Source organism: Lepidochelys olivacea (genome assembly GCF_965140295.1).
Source record: "Lepidochelys olivacea isolate rLepOli2 genome assembly, chromosome: 2".
Taxonomy (NCBI): domain Eukaryota; kingdom Metazoa; phylum Chordata; order Testudines; family Cheloniidae; genus Lepidochelys; species Lepidochelys olivacea.
The window spans coordinates 79,770,053-79,791,702 of record NC_140412.1 but is presented as its reverse complement, the minus strand read 5'-3'; the positions used below and the strand labels follow the sequence as shown (position 1 = coordinate 79,791,702).

General features: G+C 41.4%; 1 protein-coding gene across 1 annotated transcript in view; it reads right to left on the bottom strand.

Moving 5' to 3' along the window:
• The window catches only part of CDH2 (cadherin 2), a 175,138-nt gene that overhangs the window by 3,070 nt on the left and 150,418 nt on the right, over window positions 1-21,650 (bottom strand). Inside the window, exon 15 of the mRNA XM_084618702.1 lies at window positions 8,252-8,416. Coding sequence (XP_084474828.1) covers window positions 8,252-8,416 — 165 coding nt within the window. The remainder of the gene's footprint in view (window positions 1-8,251; window positions 8,417-21,650) is intronic.

Below are 21,650 nucleotides of genomic sequence, written 5' to 3'. Positions count from 1 at the left end.
GGGCCTCAGCGGGGAGTGAGAGTGTTAAGTGGCCGCAAAGAAACTTGGGATTTAGAGGGTCATGGCAAGACCATGGGAGACCAAGGCTACATGCCTGACACTTCTCCTCAGGAGCTGGTGGGCAGGGGATCAACAGAGCCACTGCTGAAGAGGAATACAGGCAAGGCACTCCTCCCTTGGAGCAAGGGCAGAGTACGGAATGAAATCTCTCTTTCTCCCTGCTCTCTCTCAGAGACAATTCTTTCCTGGTGCTACCTGCACCATCTTCTTACCCAGGTTTAAGCCTCAAAGCTCAGTCTAGCCTTACAGATTTTAGAAGGTTAAATGAGCATCGTTTGCTAGAGTCTCAGAGACACTGAAAGGAATGGCCATAAAGGCTCAACAAAGAGGGTTGAAGTCTGGAAGAGAATATAAATAGAGTCACCACCTTCAGGGGTTTTCAACCGTGCAGTTTCTTCCACTGGACATGCAATATTTTTTCAAGGCCTCTAGCTGAAGTATCTACTTTGGCAGCCACTGGCAACAGATAAATTGTCAGCCAAAATGCCAGAAGCCTTAGTGAAGAATTTCAGAGGGCGGGCCCTGTCAAGCCTCTGACTCTTAAATTAGCACTTACAAATTTCTCTGAGAACAGCTTCCTGACAAAACAGATTATCTGCAAGATTGAGTATTTCCTCGGAGATTATCCATTTTCAGTAAAATTCATTCAATATGGTTTCACATGGCATGTTGTAGGTCTAATCATGTGATGTACAGCCAATTGCATGGGCACTGATTTTTCTAGAAAACACCCCAGTATCGCTAAATCAGTTAATTAGGCCATATGTCACGTATGCAGAAGAAAAGAAACACCAGTAAAACTATGTGCCTGATTCTCTACTGCCTTGTGTAACCATTCACAAATATGCAAAATGAGTGTACAGTGCTGCCAATGTGATTTAATAGCACGTTATGCCCACTTTGCATGGGTGTACACGACTACACAAGGCAGCAGAGAACCTGGCTCAGGGTATTTAGTATTTGTATATTTATGATACTAATAACCTCAGCCAAGAACATTTCTAGAATTTAAATAAATGCTTTGGGGTGTACAAAGTCACTGAGCTGGTAATTAGTAGCCAGCACTCTAGTCGAATGATCTAACCAGGATAATTGGTAGCCTTTGTTATATTTCTTTTCTGAGTTTTCCATCCTGATAGCTATAATAAGGACAAATGAGTCCATCATCCTAAATGTCTGTAGCTGGAGTGCAACATCTTATCTGGTCCAACTTCAAAGCTCTAGTCTTTCTTGTTCATTTCTGCTCTTGCAACAGAAACACAATTTTACTTACTGAGCTATATATAGCTGGGTCTACATTGTTGAATGTTCTTCCTTTCAGTCAGTCCCTTAAGCTTGCTCGGGGCTACAGACTCCCATCCTTTTGGATGTAGGTAACGGGGAAGGAAGAGAAGTCCTGCTTCAGCTGAAGAGGTTATGTGGAAAGGATCAGAGCTATTCTGTAAAAGCCATTCACAATGCTGGCCTGGAGCAGAAATTCTGGAGATATTCCTACAGTTTTCACAGTTGATCCACTCTGAGGATGGCCAGCTTGTGAGTCTGACTCTGGGATACTAGCTTAATCGGTATCTGTAAATAACAACAGTTCCCCCATGCAACTGTAGAAGTTCTGCCAGGCACCAGCCATCTACAGCATGAAGCGAGGCTTCCAGACTGAACAATCTCTTATTATTTTCAAGTTGGTATCTGGTACCTGTTCTCAAGGAAACAATTTGCACATTATATACAGCCTCTGGAACAGTGAATTTTTCATTGTCGTTCTATCCTGTAAACTCAATGACACAGCAAGTTTTATTTCATCCACTGCCAGCAATGGATGCTGAACCAGGAAAATCCAAGAGGCAGCATTATGGGGATATCAACATGGTTAAACTTAAGTTGACATTTGCACTGAAAGCAAGGTTAAAAATCCCTCTATTTCATCTTCTAATGCTCCGAATTTAAACACAGTAACTCTTGGGAGGACAAGTGAATTTTCCACAATATATCCTTGGCAAAATATTTACTAAATTTTAGAGGAAATTTAAAATGAGACAATTTTGCTTTCCTGTTGCTGAATAAAATCACCACACTAACCCAATCTGCCATCTACTTCTGTTGTCTGGTGCTATTTCTATGACTAGCTAGCTCTCCATGCCTTCCTCACATGTGTTCATTACCAGAAGGAGTGCCTGTCTAAAGGAGCTGGTAAGGTCATTTGGACTGGGCTTCCCCATTTGAAGAACCACAGGAGGTTTGCCAGATGGATAAGCTGCCTCAGCAGAGGAGATGTAAACTTTACTCAGACAAATTTGGCTGCAACTTCCCCCTTTCTGCACATGCCCCAGCCCCTGTTACTCAGAGGAGGCATGAAGGAGGAAGGGGAATTTGCACCCAGAGTTGACTAAGGAGGTTCAGCAACCTTATGTTTACATAAGCTAAGCACACATAATGCTCTCATTTTATCTATTGTTACCAAATGACAGGAAAGGGTAAACTACAGAATCCTGAACAGGAATGGGAAACATTAGAGAATCAATGTTCTTGTGCTTACATTTTCATAAATGATAGTTCTTTATCGGATCTGAGAGATGTTTGGTGGTGCTGGGATAGGGATTGGGAATAAGGAAGGGAAGCCTGTGGAATAACTGTAACAATCTAAGAGCTGGCTTTTGAAGAGAGAGCACATTGAAGGGCTCCTTCTTGCAAAAAGCTTAACACCATCAACAACAACTTTACTTCAAAGTGAGAGGACGGTCCTCTCATCGGATGGGACCTTTAGTTTGTAATTTACATTTAATTTAATGCAGACTACGTCCTGTGTTGATTAGAAATAGATCTTTAGCCTCAAGCTCGCTACCATAATACAATTTGTTTCAGATTTCTGTTCAGGGACAGGTGACTCTTGAAAATGTACTTTTAGATTGAACAAAGCTATTGCAACGTATGCTTAATTTACACTGGTATGCAAATCCTCAGGTATTCTAAGTGTTAATAATGTTCCACTTTTTAAAAACTCAAAATAGAATGCAGAATGTCTTCAGAGGATTCCTAATAACACATGACTTATCTTACCAACTTGTTTGTACACTGGACTGGAAGCAAAGGAGGTTTTTCCTTAAAATTAGAGACTTATCTATCCACTGAAACAGACAAAGCAAGCAAGTCCCTGTGGTAATTTTTGTTATGCCTGCAAACCATATTATAACTAAGTCACAACTGGAATTCTTTTCTTTTTGGAAAGTGGTTAGCTATTAAGCATAACTGTATAAATATTTTCAAAATGCTTGATTGTTTTAACAGCATTGCATATTTTAACAGTTGTTTTTAACTGCCAGGTCATTAGGATGGTCCAGCATATTCAGTTACATATTCCTCATCAAGTTCCTTGCCTATCACTTGAGTAATTTGGGCCATCTCAAAAAAGATACATTAGAAATGGAAACATACAGAGAAGGGCAACAAAAATGATTAAGGGGGTGGGAAATCTTCCATATGAGGAGAGATTAAAAAGACTAGGACTGCTCAGCTTGGAAAAGAGATGGCTAAGGGGGCAATGATAAAGGTCTATCAAATCATGACCGGTGTGGAGAAAGTGAATAAGGAAGTGTTATTTACTCCTTCTCACAACATAAGAACCAGGGGTCACTCAATGAAATTAATAATTAAAACAAACAAAAGGAAGAGTTTCTTCACACAACGCACAGTCACCCTGTGGAACTTGTTGCCAGAGGATGTTGTGAAGGCCTGAACTATAACAGGGTTCAAAAAAAGAACTAGATAAGTTCATGGAGGATTTGGTCCACTAATGGCTACTAGCCAGGGTGGGCAGGGATACAACCTCATGCTCTTGGTGTCCCTAGCCTCTGACTGCCAGAAGCTGGGAGTGGATGACAGGGGATGGATCACTTGATCATTATTTATTCTGTTCATTCCCTTTGAAGCACCTGGCATTGGCCACTGTCAGAAGACAGGATACTGGGCTAGATGGGCCAGTGGTCTGACCCAGTGTGGCTGGTCTTCTGACTTGCACTACCAGCATTTTTGTAAAATTCTCAGCGCAGACGGTAGAATTAAAAGAAGAGGCTTGTATAGAAATTCGAAGCTCCCGTATGCAAATGCACATGACCAAGTTCCATTCCAGAGACCTTTTTTAGGTGCTGGTAGGGACAAAGGGACTGTGTTGCCAATTCTGGTTTAGAGAGTTTAAGCCCTTTTGCATTCTTTGCTGCTAATTTCCCAACAGCTTTTCACCTGTGACTTGAATGTGCAGAGTATCCATGCTGATGACTGTCTGCTGTCCATGGATGTAGGCACCACTTCCTTGTAGCCACTGAACTGGAGACCTTGCTCTTGAAGCAAATCACATTAAGACCCATAATTTACATAAACTTTGGGTGTACCTGTCCAAAATCTGAACCCAGTCAAATTTGCACAAAGCGAGAATAATTCTCTGAGGCCAATAAGCCACCGGGCTACCATAAATATATTTTCCTCAATAATGACAAGGAATCCTTTTGATCTTTAGATCCACACCTTGTAAAGTTGCTGATCCTGCAACGTCTGTGATTGCTACCACTATCTACATGGCTGGTGATGAGGGCTTCAAAGAACTCCCTACAAGGTGTCTTTTGTCTTAAAGTCTCAGTGATTTTTTGTATATAAGTCTGTGTGAGGCTACTCCTGTTCTAACTTTAGGGTCCTGTTGTACTTCATGTAAATGTATGAGATTTTTATGATTTTATTTAACATTTTAATTTTAACTGGGACTTTCCATTTGGAACCTGCCATGTCCTCCAAGGAGGAAAGTAGGGGAAACATCTAATTTTGTTTCGTGGGAAGATATTTCCCCTTAATTTTGGGATCTTCTTTTTTCATTTTGCCTGTTTTACTGCCTTGCAATTGTAGTATTAAAGCACTAGGGGAAAAACCTGAGTGTATGGCTTTCCAGGTCATCGCCGGATGCAGAGATCTTGCCCTCCTCAGAAGCACTGCCGGGGGGAGAAGGGAACTCTTTTGTTGTAGATTCTCATGTGTGACTGCTGCCCTGCGCAAATGGGTGTGAGGCTGCAATACCCTGACTGGACAAAGAGCTTGCCATGGGGCCCTGGGAACCACCTGAAAAGACATCTTCTTGCTTTCCAAGCTCATTAACATCCATTTGAGTACTTAAGGAAAGACTTATGAGCACTTGAGGCTTTGCTAAATAAAACATTAAGTGTGTTGTGAACAGAAAGAGACTTCCCACTGCTGAAACATAAATTAAAATTGAAATTATAATACAATTGTTCAGGAGAAGCCAAACCTCCAACTTTTTCAACAGGCAAAACCTGAGGCAGATGGTCATGAGGGACACGGCTTAGTCTGAAGAGCCCCTGCAACAACACTGGACTGACCCCAGCTTCCACAAGGAAGAGGTGTAGCTCATTGTTTATGGCTGACGGGGGATGCCATGTGCTATAATGATGCACTGCAGTGAGGATTGCAAAAGAAAGGTGCTGAAAACTTGAGTCTAAATGGTTTAAAAAAAGCCTCTCAGCATCAGAAAAGTAACTGAAATAAAGACTTCTTAAAAATAAAATGATGTGTTTCTGAAATTTATTACATATTCAAGGATCAGTCTACCAACCCTTACGTATGTAGCAGTCAACGGTACCACTTACATCTGTAGAAGTTTACTCATGTGAGTAAGGGTTTGCTGGAACAGCTCCCTATATTGCAAAGTAAAAATAAAAGCATAACAGTGAAGCATAATTGTAACTGGGTAGCTGGCCCCTTAAATGGAATTGGGCCCAGCTCTCCTGTTCCAATCCAGGTGCGCCCTAGTTTGGTGTAATGTCCCTAGAAATTAGAAATGAGAGACACTCCAAAGGCAAGGGAGAGTTTAGAATGCTGAGTCCTTAGAGAGAAAGAGAGAATCCAGAGTTCTGAGAGGAGAAAGAGCTCAGAGCTTCAGGGAGGGGAAGCCCCTAATACAGGGACCAGTGGAGCTGTTGAAAGCGGAAGGCAGGAAGGCTGCCAGGGGGTCACCTACAAATGTCCCCAGGCCAGAGAGCCAGAGATAGCAACAGAGGGAGGTGCCTGCTGGCTCTTTCAGCAAGAGAGCTGAAGTCAGAGGGCCAGAGAGGGTCGAGTCTGGGGATCGACGGAGGGGTCAGCTCGCTGGTATTTCTGGGCAAGTACTGGAACCCTACCCAGGAAGGAAACAAGGTAGAGAAGCACCCCACTAGTGGGGTTGGTGTGAGGAGTGGTGAGAGACACCAGAAAGTATCTGAAAGTCTAAGCGAGGCAAGAGACGCTGAAGCTGTACTTTAGAGCTGGAGTGAGGTGGATGCCGGAGCTGTACTTAGTCTGTTGATGGACTGTTGGGCCTTGAAAGACTTGATGTTTGGATTGTGCTGGGGAATTCTGGATTATGGTTCTTCATATATTGGACTTCTGAAATAAATTAACCTTGGAGAAGAGCTATTTATACGTGAAGAGCTTGTGTGAAGTTACTGGGGACTCCATCATGTGAGAGGCAAATAAGGAAGGCAGTCCAGTCATGCTGTGGCCTGCTGCAGAAGGGCACCCACCCAGGGCCACCACATGACTTTATGAAGGAGGGTACAGGCAGGCAATCCATCCCTGGGCAGAAATCACCAGAAGAGGGAATTCAAGGCAGGCAACCACTTGCACAGCCAATCTGAGGCCACGAGGAGAAGGTGCCTTGAAGGTAGTCTCCTGCCTTGATTTCCCTTTTCCATGGCTCAGCATGTCCACATTCACAATAAATCATGACTGGATAGTATAACATCATTGTACAGCACGCAGAAACTATGTCACAAGAACAGCTGGATAAATAATATGTAAGAAATACTTAAAATGGAGCTAGACCATCTCTAGCCCTTGTTTGGCTGTGCAAGGAAGTTAGAACCATCCCCAGAGAGGGGATGGAAACAAGGGACCCATGATGAATGTCACCTTTTCCCCCTCTTGATTCCATACTGTCCAAAAGCAGATTGTGATCTTCTCAGATATTTATTATTTGAAATGTTAGCTGTGTGACTGGCCACCTTGTCACATGGTTGGTTTCTGCCCTGATTCGAAGAATGCTACTCTCAGAATCAGATTTCTAATGCAGATTTTGAATGCTCATCGAAAGTAAATACTAATATTCTCTCAATGGTTACTTAGAAATGGAGGTCTCTGTGTTCATTCCTGGGAGTAATCTTGTTGCATCCAACAAATATTCTAGCAAGCACAAAAGAGGTATGAACATCCCAACAGGGATTTTGTTAAAAAATTCAAATATTCACAAGAGTATTTCTGTAAAATTTTCCTAGCTCCATTCACCAGTCACCTTAAATTGTTTATTCAGGTAACAAAGACTTGAGAAAATCAGAGAATATAAATGACAAGCTATTCTTTAATATTTCTTCTGCCCAAAGTAATAAGCATAAAGAACACACTGAAATGTCTCACATTTTAAGTTTCACAAAACAAATGACTTAAATATACCCGAACATTTGGACAACGATAACAATAATTTAAAAAAAATGTTTGTAGGCAAATATTTTTTTCATAACTGAAAATATCTTTTAAAGTAAATTCTTAATCTTCATTCACTGTCAATTATCTTTTTGTTACTTTGCAAGAATCAAAAAGGCACAGAGCCTCTTAAAAACTCTCAGACGAGGAAAGTACTTAAAGCACTTATATAACATTTAATTTAGCTGCCCTACTCACTAATCTTGTTTGCTGGAACTCTTTTGGTCTTTTTCAAGGCATTGAATTTCCACTATTATCTGGATTCAAAGGGTAATATGTGAGGAAAATCAAAATGAACTTCTTCCATTATTAAATTAATCTGCATTAATAAATGATTTTAGGCTAAATTATAATTTTGTTAGTCTGTTTATTACTCGGAACCCATGGTATAATCCCTCTTGGAGATATTGTGGTTAAGGCTGATAACACAGTATGAATGCAATTAATACAAATGTACAAAAGTTAATTGACATATCTTCCCTTTCTATTTGAATGAGTTAATTAAATTTATCTGCACTTAAAAAGGCCATATTTATTTCTATCTTCCAAGGTCATTTTAATTGTATAAGCAAGTTTTAAAAAGTTATTATGTTCCAAATATAACAGCTATTCATGCAGAGTGCAATTAGCAACATATAAAAGTCTATCGGATCCTACAAGGAAACTATTTTTTCTCCTTTACCTCGTTAATGAAGTCCCCGATATCCCCAGGATGAGGAGCAGCTGATCTGACTGGGTACTGAGGTTCTGCATGGATTGGTCTTTCATCGAGCCGTCTGATCCCCACAGGTTTGATGGCATCTGGTTCTATGGTATCGGGTTGCTGAAGCTGACTTAAATCATAGTCCTGAAAAGAAGGAAACAAAGAAAATGGGTCCAGAGATTTTCAACAATTTTTATAGGAAAATAAAATAAAAAGCACATATTCAGCAAAAGACATACCTTGCAAATCATAACATTTATTGAGAATGATTCTGTAGCTATCCTAATGGAAATCGGCCATTTACATTCATGAATAATGAAGAAAACCATCATTTCTTTTATACCCCGTGTCTACCTTCGCAATACCATATCAAATGTCTATATGTCATCAGCTTTGTAGTGCATCTCATCAATTTTCCATTGAGAAACAAAGATTTGGAGTAGCTCTATTAAGCGACTGAACAATTTGCCTAGTAAATGCTGATTTACAGCATGTAGCACAGATGCCAGATCTGACCTGTATTTTTCAAACCAAATAAATGCCAGACGCCCTCATTCTGAGACATACGCAAGTGCAGAGTGCTGCAGTTTTATAATACCTTCCAAGACTGAGTTTAAGACTGCTTGCTGATTTCATGTGGCTTCCATAACAGGAAAGCTAAAGGGGGAAAATGTCATGAAAAGTACAAAACTTCTCAGATTTGGCCTTAATTCTAAGCACTTTCTGGAGATTACTCTTGGAATCCGATCATTAAGTACTTGATTCTGCAGATTCAGAATTCTGGCTGATTGATGACACGAGCATAGCATGAATTCCATGTCAACGGAAGAAAAAAAAATCTTTCATTAGTTAAATATCTATAGATTTAAAATATAAATCCCCATCCTGGGCTGCATCTGAATAGTGCCCAGCAGGTGGATGCCCGGCCAGTCCCTGGTATATAAGTAGCATAACCTTAAGGCTGCTCTACATTATGCCAGCTGGCCACTGCCCCACGGGTCATTCCAGCAGCCAGGGGTCACCCAGCCATTCACGCCCACATTTTCCGAGACATGCCCCGTCATAAATATAAAGGGAAGGGTAATCAATCACCTTTCTGTATACAGTGCTATAAAATCCCTCCTGGCCAGAGGCAACATCCTGTTACCTGTAAAGGGTTAAGAAGCTCAGCTAACCTGGCTGGCACCTGACACAAAGGACCAATAAGGGAATGAGATACTTTCAAATCTTGGGTGGGGAAAGGCTTTTGTTTGTGCTCTTTGTTTCCGTGGTTGTTTTCTCTTGGGACTGAGAGAGGCCAGACAGAAATCCATCTTCTCCAACCCATCCTAATCCAAGTCTCAATATTGCAACCAGTATAGGTAAGCCAGGCAAGGCGGATTAGTTTATCTTTTGTTTTATGTGAATTTTCCCTGTGTTAAGAGGGAGGTTTATTCCTGTTTTCTGTAACTTTAAGGTTTTGCCCAGAAGGGGATCCTCTGTGTTTTGAATCTGAATACCCTTTCCATCCTGATTTTAACCTTCTTTCCTTCCTTCCTTTCTTTCTTTCTTTCATAAAATCTTTCTTTTAAGAACCTGACTGATTTTTTCATTGTTCCAAGATCCAGGGGTTTGGGTCTTTGATGATTCTGTAACCAATTGGTTAGGATATTATACTCAAGCCTCCCCAGGAAAGGGAGTGTGTAGGGCGTGGGGTGATATTTTGTGGGGAAGATGTCTCCAAGTGGTCTCTTTCCCTGTTCTTATTTTAAAACGCTTGGTGGTGGCAGCATACTGTTCAAAGACAAGGCAAAGTTTGTAACTTGGGGAAGTTTTAACCTAAGCTGGTAAGAATAAGCTTAGGGGGTCTTTCATGCGGGTCCCCACATGTGTACCCTAGAGTTCAGAGTGGGGAAGGAACCCTGACACCCCCTATGCTAGGACTTGGGTTGTGGGGAGTGTAGGAGCTGATGTGGTGGTCCTCTGCCATCAGAGAGTGTCCCCTGTATAGACGAACTCCTCATGGAGTTGGATCCATTGACTTTCTGGATGCTTTGCACACTGAAGTGGGGATCAGGATCTGGCCCATGAATATTTAGACCAGGACTATGCCATGTCTGGCTATCATCTCAATTAAATATAAAGATTGTTTTTTAAAATTATGGTCCTGAAGGTAGTTTCAGAGGAAGATGTAAGGAGTTAAACAATACCAACTGAATTTATTGGAAATGTTGAAAATCCCATAATATCATTTAACATTACTTTTCCACATAGAGTTGGCCTAGTAAAGATTATTATTTAGAATTGGAGCTCTCTGTCTGTAGTGGGTCTCATGAAAGGCCCTTCAGAAAATGTGACATAGGGTGTTTTTGAAAATGTTACTTTGTAATAAAAGGGGTCATGCAGATGGGTGGGTGAACAGGTTTGCTGATAGCAGTAAAATTTGGGAGAATTGTAACAAATTGTCATTTGCACTCTCCATCCCAAAATTTGTTACTGTTCCTCAGCTTTGGGATTGAGACTTTTTGATGGCCATAAATATGTAGATAAAAAGGTGGAATAGCATTGATGAGCTCTGGGAATGGAATTGCATACATTTAAAATTTATTGCCTGTTTTTGAATTAGCTGATAAACTCTTCCTCTTTAAAGTGCTCAATACACAAAACAGAATAATAAAGCAGTCTCTACTAAACAGTATGTGAGGTCAATACAATGTAAGAACTGATGAAAGGTGTACAAAAGGAAGAAAGAGCTCTTCATCCTTTCCCTCTATTAAGTAAAATAATCCAAAATAGTTTAGCGACATGTCATATCAGAAAATTCAAGGAAAGACAAAGCAGAATTTTGATTTAAATTTTTAGAAATTATGAAAACAGACTCTAAATATACTTCCCACACCCTCATGAAAGACAAATGTGGAAAACATCAACAGAGAGGAATGAAAAACAATTTCTTGATTTTTGTACTCAGCATTTCATGAGGACGCACTCGAGGAAATATGGTTAATAACCAATTTAATACAACTGTGAGGCCCATTCAATTTTTATAATGATGTTAAAAAAAGGCATTTTTGAACAACAATCATACAGCAAGAACAAACAAGTCAGGCACAATAATTTAAATATGGTAGCACTCTTTTTTGGTAAGTTTGTAAATATTCCTGGTCTCTACAGATATGGAGGTTACCTTCTATTGCAAGTGAGTTCTACTAATGCCAAGTTTGTTTTTACACAGCCACCTAGACCTGTTGGTTCTCAGAGCTCAGTCTATGATACTCCCCTGCCTTGTTTTCCAGCTATTGAAACTGTCTCACAGGAATGTCATTATCAGGGACGGCATTCACCAAGGTATGTATTGTGCCTATTATCAGCATATATTCTCTGATACCATTAAAACGTCATTAAAATATTTATCAGAGAGCCATGGGTAGGATCCTGACCACTCCACCAAAATAATTCTAAATTGGCCCAAAGATTGAGAAAAGAGATGGGCCTTATTATACTTTGACATGGAGTTCTGGAAACCAGACGACAGATGTGAATTCCGGAGTGGAGAACTTTCTGTCTAAAACCAATTCTACTTTTTGAATGAGGGGAAATGGTAGACGTCAGTATACTTTTGGAATCACAGGTAAAAACAGTGAGTCAGTGCTTTTTACCCAGCCACCATAGCTTGATGTGTCTTTCTCTATGTTGTGCCATGAATCTCTATGACACCCTCTGGGGTTAACTGTTTTAGCACACGCTGTTTAGGACTATCCTTGAAAACTGCTCCTGAGCTTCATGTAGCGCAGAAAATGATGGCCTATCTATTTAGTAGTGCAATCAGTGTTTAGCACATACCCCATGTGCTGCATGTATTGCACTGGCTTCCTTTTTGCATTCATGGAGTTGATATTAATCTAGAAAGCCCTATATAGTTTGGGTCCTGACTATTTAAGACATTTCCTCTTTCCCTCTTTAAACATGCAGCCAAATCACTGTTTGGCCCTTGTTTACGAATATGATGAACAAGGCTGGAAATCTATCAGCGAAGACAGCAGGCAATGCCTGCCAAATCTTTCAGGGTATCTCTTCACAGCCCAGGTTGACGGCCTCAGGCCTGAACGGCTTGCACTAGTGCTCTAAGAGTATATCTATAAACAGCACTTTGAAGTTGCGGCTTTGGCTGGAGCTCAGGCTCTGATGCCTCTTGAGGGGGGCAGGCTTCAGAGCCTGAGTCTAATCAACACACTATCTACTCAGCTGTTCTTAGAGTTCTAGCATGAGCCCTGCAAGCCTGAGTCTGCTGACCTAGGCTGAGAGATTTGCTGCCATGGGCTGTGTAGACATATCCTCAGAGGCTCCCTTTACTTACCAGTATCATCATCTTCTTCTGTCTAGCTCAATCTCCAGCAGCTCTCAAATTTTAGTCCCTCCCAGGGAATTTCACATCAGGTAGATCAAATTAACCATACTTTGTGACTAGATGTAAGAAAAGACAGCTAACTTTTTCCATAACTGGTGTTCTTTGAGATGTGTTGCTCATGTCCGTGCCATGTTAGGTGTGTGCTCGCCACGTGCACTGGTGCTGGAAGTTTTTCTCTCAGTAGTATCCGTAGGGGACTAGCTCTGGCGCCCCCTGGAGTGGTGCCCGCATGGCGCGGTATAAGGGGTACCACCGGTTCCCCCATCCCTCAGTTCCTTCTTGCCGGAACTCCAGCAGTGGGAAAGGAGGGCAGGTCATGGAATGGACATAAGCAACACATCTTGAAGAACAGTAACGGAAAAAGGTAACTGCCTTTTCTTCTTCAAGTGCTTGCTCATGTCCATTCCGTATTAGATGACTCCCAAGCAGTACCAATGGAGGCGAGTAGGATTTCACAGAAAGGTATAAAAAACGGGGAAGATGGATCCGGGGAATAGCCTGCTGCAGTGGGGGGCAACCTGCGGCCTGCACGCAGCCCATCAGGATAATCTGCTGGTGGGCCGTGAGACAGTGTTTACATTGACCGTCCGCAGGCAAGGCCACCCGCACCTCCCAGTGGCTGGTTTGCCGTTCCTAGCCAATGGGAGCTGTGGTAAGTGGCAACCAGCAAGTCCTTGCAGCCTGTGCTGCTTTCTGCAGCTCACATTGGCTGGGAATGGTGAACAATGGCCACTGGGAGCTGCAGGCGGCCGTGCCTATGGACGGTCAATGTAAACACTGTTCATGGCCCGCCAGTGGATTAGCCTGATGGGCCGTATGCAGTCCACAAGTTTCCGACCACTGGTCTGGTAGGTTGCCTTCGGGCACACCCTCAAAATGATCGTTTGGCCCCCTGCTTGTTTCGGGTTGAGCCCGACTGAGCAGAGAGTGGAGGAGTGTGGCTCGGACGGCGTTTGTAGCCTTTGGCTTTCTTGTGAGGCAGGTCCTGCCAAGACTGGCTCTCTTGTCCCTGAGGCTGCTGCGGCTTGAACCGCTTACACGTCTGACCTGGGACATAAAGCCCCAGAGTTTTCAGGGTGGTAAGGGAGTCCTTCAAACCATGCAGCTTGCTGTCTGTTCTGCAAACAGGGTCTGGCCATTGAAGGGAAGGTCCTTCATTGACTGCTGAGCTTCACTGGATAAGCCTGAGAGGAGCAGGCAGAAAGTGTGCCGCATGGAGAGGGCGGAGCCCATGGAGTGGGTGGCAGAGTCCGCTGCATCAGATGCTGCCTGGAAGGCCACCCTGGCCATGCCTTCACCAAGGATCACTCAGAATTCCTTCCAGGATCCTTCAGGAAGGGAACCCTTGAACTTGGCCATGGTCTGCCACATGTTAAAGTCACAGCAGCCCAGGAGGGCCTGGTGGTTGGCCACAATCAATTGCAGGCTGGAAGATGAATAAACTTTGCATCCAAAAAGATTCAGCCTCCTTGAGTCTTTGTTTTTGGAGGTAGCACATGCCCTGTCCCCAGGCTGAGTCCCGTTCAGAACTCACAAAGACTCTAAACTACAATTAAGGGTAACTATTTTAACTACTAACTATATACAACTAAATTACAGGTTATTTAAGTTCACAAGAACAGAGAACAGGTAACACTAGCCAAAGCAGCAGACATTCCAGCACCGTCACTGGTGGCAAGAAGGAACTGAGGGTGGGGGGAGCCGGCGGCACCCCTTATATCGCACCATGCGGGCGCCACTCCAGAGGGCGCCAGAGCTGGTCCCCTACGGATACTGCTGAAAGAAAAACTTCCAGCACAGGTGCATGTGGCGAGCACACACACCTAATATGGAATGAACATGAGCAAGCACTTGAAGAAGAACCAGCAGGACTAGAACCTGGGATGTTCTAGGCCACTGATACTTCTGCATCGTCATTGGAAGCTTGGGCTGGGTTTCCGCTGGAGGACCCTATGAAGCTAGGCTCTTCAGGAAGTACCGCTCTGCATGGCCTGATTGGCGGCCTCTGACAGCCCACTAGTTGGCTTATGCTGCTCTATAAACTGGGAAGCCATCATGGGGAGCTGTCTGAGCTGTTTGCTTTTGCTCCAGACCTTTCTTTGCTCTGGCTTCTGACCCTAGTTTGTCCCTAACTCTGCTATTTGCATGCTGTCTATAACTTGGGGCCTGATGCTGACTTCCAGGTATCCTGACCTAACTTGACCCTGACACCGCTACTCATCTCCTGACTGCAATTTAGTAGCTGACCGGTGCACACAAGCCACCCACAGCCCAGCCCTGACACTAGGCAGCTCTTGCACTAGATCAGATACAAAAAGCTATATCTCCTTCCCAGCAATCTCCCAGGACAGCCTCACTGCAGTACCTCTTTGGAAGAATCTGTGCCAATATCGTGCCAACCAAATTATCAAACCAGATCTCCATAATAAAATCCTAAATGATTACATTATACTACCAACTTGAAAAAAAATGACATTTTACTAGGAAATATTTTGCCTATTATTGCTGCTAAATACTGAAATAAATTAGCTAAATATATGATTTCTCACTATTTTTCAGTTTGTTCTTTTAGTGCATTTGGTGGCACTTTGTATATTGTCACTGTCCTGTAGATACATGAGACAGGAAGCTCAGGTTATCTTTGGTATTGTTTCTCAGCCTTGCTGAAAAGTTCCTTGTAAACATCAGCACTGAAGCAGAAAAATCTTACTTTTTTCCCCTCTCATTTTTTAAAGAAAGGTATAAAGAAAAAAAAATCTGGATGTATTATTGAAAGGGTGTGCTAACAGAAACTTGAGATTTCTGAATTAGGCTATTTAAAAAAAAAATAAAGCTGACAATATCCCTTTAAATCATGGATGGTGGTGACTTTGCAATGGAGAGCTCTGAGGGGAGATTTGGGTCACTGTTAGATCCTGCTTTGCATTCCTGAACCCTGACACCAGCTGAGACAGATCTTAAATGTCAACCAACTGGCCAAGCCCCAGAAATTAACTGCTTCTTAAGTAGGAGGTGCGTAAAAGGGTCCAAACCCCAAAGTTGATTCCTTTCTGGATCTCTAACTCCATAGCACCTGGAAGCACATACCAAATTTCTCAATGACCAGAATAAGATAAAAATGCCATTTTACAATCCCCAGAAATCACTCATCCAAGAGTATACCCCAGTCCAAACAGAGAGGTTCCTCCCCTATCCCCTTGATATGTGCCTAAACAACTTCCTCCTGACACTACAGGGCAGTTGTCACCCACCAGTCCTCACTCCTAAATTGAAAACCTCTCCCCTTTCATGGTGTAGGATAGCTGTAATCCAGTCTCAACCTTCCTTCCAAAGACCTAGGTCAGTGAGAATCAAAACCTGATTGCAGGAAACTGGGGAAGGCCCCCTGGATATGTTCACTTGCCTCCAAAAGAGTAAGTAAACATACGAATAAAAAAAGCTTCAACTTGGCCCACAGCAACAAAACACGCTCCCTCAGCAGTTCAGTTACAGGAAGACAGAAGTCTTCTCAGCGGCCTAAGAGAGGGCTGTCACTATAATTTCTCCCTGGCTAATGTCCTCATTACAAATACCACTGAGAGACAGAAGACTGGGCTGGGGGCACATCCAACTGAAGGCACTTTCCCCTCATGGCAATGAAGGGAAGAGAAAGGAGGAACTCACTACTAAGCAGGTGAAACTTCCCTTCTTATAACAGCACTGGGGGATGAGGTCTTGATCACGAATTGAGGGCAGGAAAGGTGATTATAAAAAGCAACCGCCCCTCTCACCATTGGATTTCTGAAGAATCCCAGCAGGAGATGAGAAGACAGACCAGGAATAGTGGTGCTCAGTGGCCACTACACAGAAGCTTTGAGCCCCTCCAATTTATTTTACTTGGACAGCGGGCAGACCTTTTTCTGGAATAGATACGTCTAATGTACGTGCTGCATTTCAGAACGGCTGTATGGTCCCAGAAGCCCATGTATATTTAAGCTTAATAGGTCCTTAAATCAGGGAAGTATGGTAAACTAAATGAAAGACAGACATATAAATACTCATTTGATGGTTACTAGAGTCTGGAATGCTATCATTATGAAGGGACAAAGTATATACAATGCACATATAGCGCCTCTGTCTCACAACTGTCTGACAAGTTATCGTATCTCTGACTGGTAACTGAATGAAAAATGTTTGAAAGTGGTTCAGTTTAACAAATGGCACTGTCTGCAGTGAATACTATCAAGAACAATCTCTTATGTAGTTTCAAGGACCAACAACTGACCCTCTAATAAGCATGTGACACCGCTGCAAGTGGGAAAAAAAACTAATTATGCCAAGGAATATATAACTCGAAACTGGGTTTCAGTAAGTGCATCAGGAATACAATACAAAGTACTTTTATGCAACATCCTTCATACTAAGCATCTCAAAATGATTTACAGATAGGAGAAATTTTACCATTAATAAAAAACCCCAAAACAGATGTATTTGAAGGGAATCCAATTACAATGTATCAGTTCTCCTGAGTAAAACTGAAAGATTGGACTGCAGCCATGCATATTTAAATTATAGGGATAGGCACACATTATATAGGTTATAGTATTAAGCAAAGTATAAGGTTATATTCCCAGGTATTCAGGTGCATCCCAAATTTAATGTGTGAAAACTGACACAGTTGCATTGATTGGGGCAAAGCAAGTATTTGATACAGCTGTGCAATCCAAATTGGAACAAAACAAAATAATAGGAAATATTTTGATATGCTCAGTACTTGAAAGCTGTTAAGAGTTTGGAAGACTGTAGCTCTGAAATTGGCCAAATTATGCTTTATTCTGTCTACATATCTTGGAGTGAAAGAGGGGAACAAGTCAAGCAGTTGTGGGGGAGGTTGTCTAATTCAGTAGGATGGAGACATTGCCCTCTCTTCCCCCAGCACACCAGCATATACCTACAGGGGAATGTCTTGGAGAGTGCAGGCTACATCTTTGCAACAAGTGTAGCAAGAGGCACTGTGCTGGGACCCCTGGAAGTATTCTCATAGTCAGACCAAACGTCCATCTAGCCCAATATCCTGTCTTCCAACAGTGGCCAAAACCAGGGGCTCCAGAGATAATGAACCAAACAGCTAATCATCAGCGATCCATCCTCTGTTGTCCATTCCCAGCTTCTGGTAAACAGGGGCTAGGGACACCACTAACATGCCACAGTCAACATGCATCCTTCCACACTACTCCAGAGAAGAAGGTGCGTCTCGTGCCACGAAGTTCCACCATGAATACATCTATAATTTAATTTAATCTAATTAGAGAAATGCACAGCAAAACACTGGCACCTTTCAAGATTAAGTTTCCTCAAAGAGGATTTTTATATACCATGTTTTTTCTTAAGGTAGAAGCAATGTCATGGCTTTGAAAGCAACCAAAGGTAATTTTAAAAAATGCTAAAAGGCAATGCCAGCTGTGTTTGATTGTGGCTCGAAACATCTAAAAATGGGTAGGTAAACCTGACAGACTATTACTAGCGTCTTCAGACTGGGTAGTGTTCCCTTCTGTCTGAATTGCAGGTTTTTGCAGACTCCCGATGAACAGGGCAGCTACGACCTACTCTTCCTGTTCTGGACCAGCTGCTCTGGTTATATTTGAATGTTAAGGTATTTACTTAAATCATTATCAAGAGTTTAACAGATTTTTCTTGTGAATCAGTGAATTATAATGTGTGTAATTAGAGAACTGGATCTGGTCTACATGAGTATGTATCATAACTGCACAAGCCAGATTCTCAATCAAGTGAACGAGCTAGCGACCTCTGTAAAATACAAAACACAGTGCACAAGTAGGGCCAATTTTTCAAGATAATGCTCAGATCCATGAATAAACTCATAAGAGTTCAAATATGACTGTCCACAATTCCTGTGACTGTGTGTGTAAACTGCATGACTGCATACACAAATGTCTAGTTGGCCACCTAGCTAGATATTTTCATATACAATTACCCAAGCTGCATGCACAGCCCAAGTAACTGTGTGTGGAATCACAGCTGCCTTTTATTTTAAATGTAGGACTTTTAGGAATCATACCCAGGCACTCCATATTGCAATTTGACTTGACCAATCTCTAAGGCTCAGACCCATTCACTAGAAGAACAATCAATTTCAGCAGAATTTCTCTGCTGTTGTACCCACTTAGCTTAAGTTACCTCTTAAACACCCCCAAACCCTAACCTGGAAGGGAGTTTACACTGAAAATATTGGTCCCGATACTACAAGGTGTACTTTGCAGGCTGAATCCGACAGTGGCTCAAGTCAACAGGCTTCAGGAAGTGCAGTGATCTACATAGGTGGTGCAGTTTTGCAGGAGTGTTGCTATTTATGAAAAGCCATAGCTTCACCAATAGTTGACGCCTTTTTTTATTTTCCATTCACTTTTCTGTTACTTTCTGCTGCCTTGGTTTTTCCCATTTGTTTTTATTATCAGTCTATCTGGAGCACGACAACTTTATAATTTCCTAAGATAACCAAAGATCCAGCTAGCTTTTTTTATTAATAAAAAGTGAAAGTTAAACCCAAGCTACAGATAAAGCTCTATACAAGGCCCCAGATTCTAGACAGGATAAAATATATTGCAACGATTTTTGTAATGGAATTAAGAAAACATTACCTTTTCTATAATTAGGGAACGGTTCACAAAGGAATGAAAATAATTCCTGCACATGAGCATTGTATGTAATCATTCAGAAAAAAAAGTCAAAATTTTTAATATGCAAATTTGATCCCAGTAGGAATTTCCTTTTAATGATAATAATGGAGATGCCTACTGGCTTATAGCAGTTAGTTTATCATTATCATTAAGAACTCGATATAAAATGAATGACAATCTTATCTAACACAAAACAAAGGATAAATGAGGAGGGAAAATGATCTGGTAAGCCCTTTTATGTCACTTGTCTGATAGGAAGGTAAAAATAAAACATGATAGTAGGAGTTTACACTTTGATCGGTAAATAAGCAGTATCTTCATATATACAAGAAAAATACCAGTAGGGTCCACAGCACAAAACTGATCAGCTGTTAAGATCTAGGTAACTAGGAAGAGATTACTTAAAATTTCCTTAAGTGCATTTTCTTTTGGTATTTTAAAGAGCAGAGTAGAAAGAGTCAAAGGCTGACTGGATAAACTCAGAAGGCTACTCAAATATCAAGCATATTTCACGACTTAAGTGCTAGAACAAGTCTGTTCTTCTAATTATCAGGAATTATAAATAAGCTTAATCATTCTGTAACATGACAAATACTTTATGTGCAATTTAGAAATTAGATCCATTCCTGCACAAGTCCATTCTGTTTTTATTTTTAATGTTCTGATTATCACCTCTAAAATAAATACTACTAAGTATAGTAATGCTAGTGAATGATTTCTCTCTCTCTCTCTCTCTCTCATACACAAAATAATTCTTATAATCAAAATGATGACACACATCTGAGCTGTAGGCTTTCTAGATAGTTTTTGAATAAGAGTGTCTCCTGTAGAGAACTAAGATCTTAAGGGAAAATATACTCAGAAAAATCTTAACATTGACTTAGAAACTCTTGGAATGAAGAGGGTTGTAGGCAAGACAAAAATATAAGTCTAAAACAATAGGTCCAAATCCTGCAACACATATGATGAGTAGCACTTACTCACCTGAGCAGTCCTACTGACTTCAACAGGACCAACTGCATAAATGCTATTCAACAGGAGTAAGGATTGCACAATTGGTCCCAGAGTTAACAGGGGATTTGAGTATCAACTTAACTTACTAAAGAAAAATTGTTATATAACCTAATACAATGAGAAAAGAAGGGAATGGTTCAATGTTATTTGGTCAACATTTACTTTGATATCCAAGTCAAACACCCCAGTGGCTTCATATAAACCACATCAGTATCCTGATTTATATTTTAAAATGAATTACTATATATATCAACTGTGTTGCACCATGTGCTAGGTGCATTAACACTGAGTCAGTATAAGGTTTGGATATTTAGAGCTGACTGTAGTGGTTACAAATTGAGTGCACATCATTCCAAGGGAGAGCATCATAGTGCCAGTCATTTGTCTATTACACCTATCACATTTACTAACTATGGCAACCTCAAAGTCATGTAATCTGTTGATAATCAGTGCTGTGATGGGCGACTACAGAACTTGTCTAAAGCCTAAACTAGATATGCAAATGTCAGGCGATAAGTATGGGATAATATTCAGATTGCAACGATTTTCTTTCCCTATAAAAATGTTGGGCTAGATCCTCAGCTTTTGAAGTCAACAGAACTATGCCAATTTACACCAGCTGACAATCTCGCTTGTTGTCTTGTACTCCATTGACCGTATTAACAAACACTGGAAAATAAACAACTCCATCCCCTCCCCCCCACACCCTGCGAGTCAACAGCTGTCTTCAGTACTTAGGGGACTCTTTCTACCCATCTTAAATGGAACATCACCTCTTTATGCCGGGAAGTCTCTCTTGCTAATCTAAATTTATTTGCCTATGATATAGTGGTGATATTGTCTGACATCAGAAGGATGTATCTGTTGATGTGAGGCCATGGTAACCTTCACACTCATCTCTAGCCTTCTGCTTACCACAGGATAAATCAGCGCTGAAGGGATAGAAATCATGCCCCTCGCCAGTGCTGGGACACAGGGAAGAAGTGCAATACAAGCAGAGTTTGTAATACAGGCTATGGCTGCCTCTCTTTTAAAAACCAGAATGATGAAATATTGCCACAGAACCATCACTATTATGTACAAAATCTAAAACTGAAAATAACATGATGCTGCCCTCAATGCTAATCTGAAAGAGATTACTATTAACTAGAGAAAGAACCAATGTTTGGTTTGTATTCAAATACTGCCAGTCACATCCCATCCCATCAAATACCATTCTAAAAATCTCAAACATCAAATAGCATAAGGTATTCATTCACGTGACTTGTGAATGAGAGCAGTAACTGGATACAACATCCAA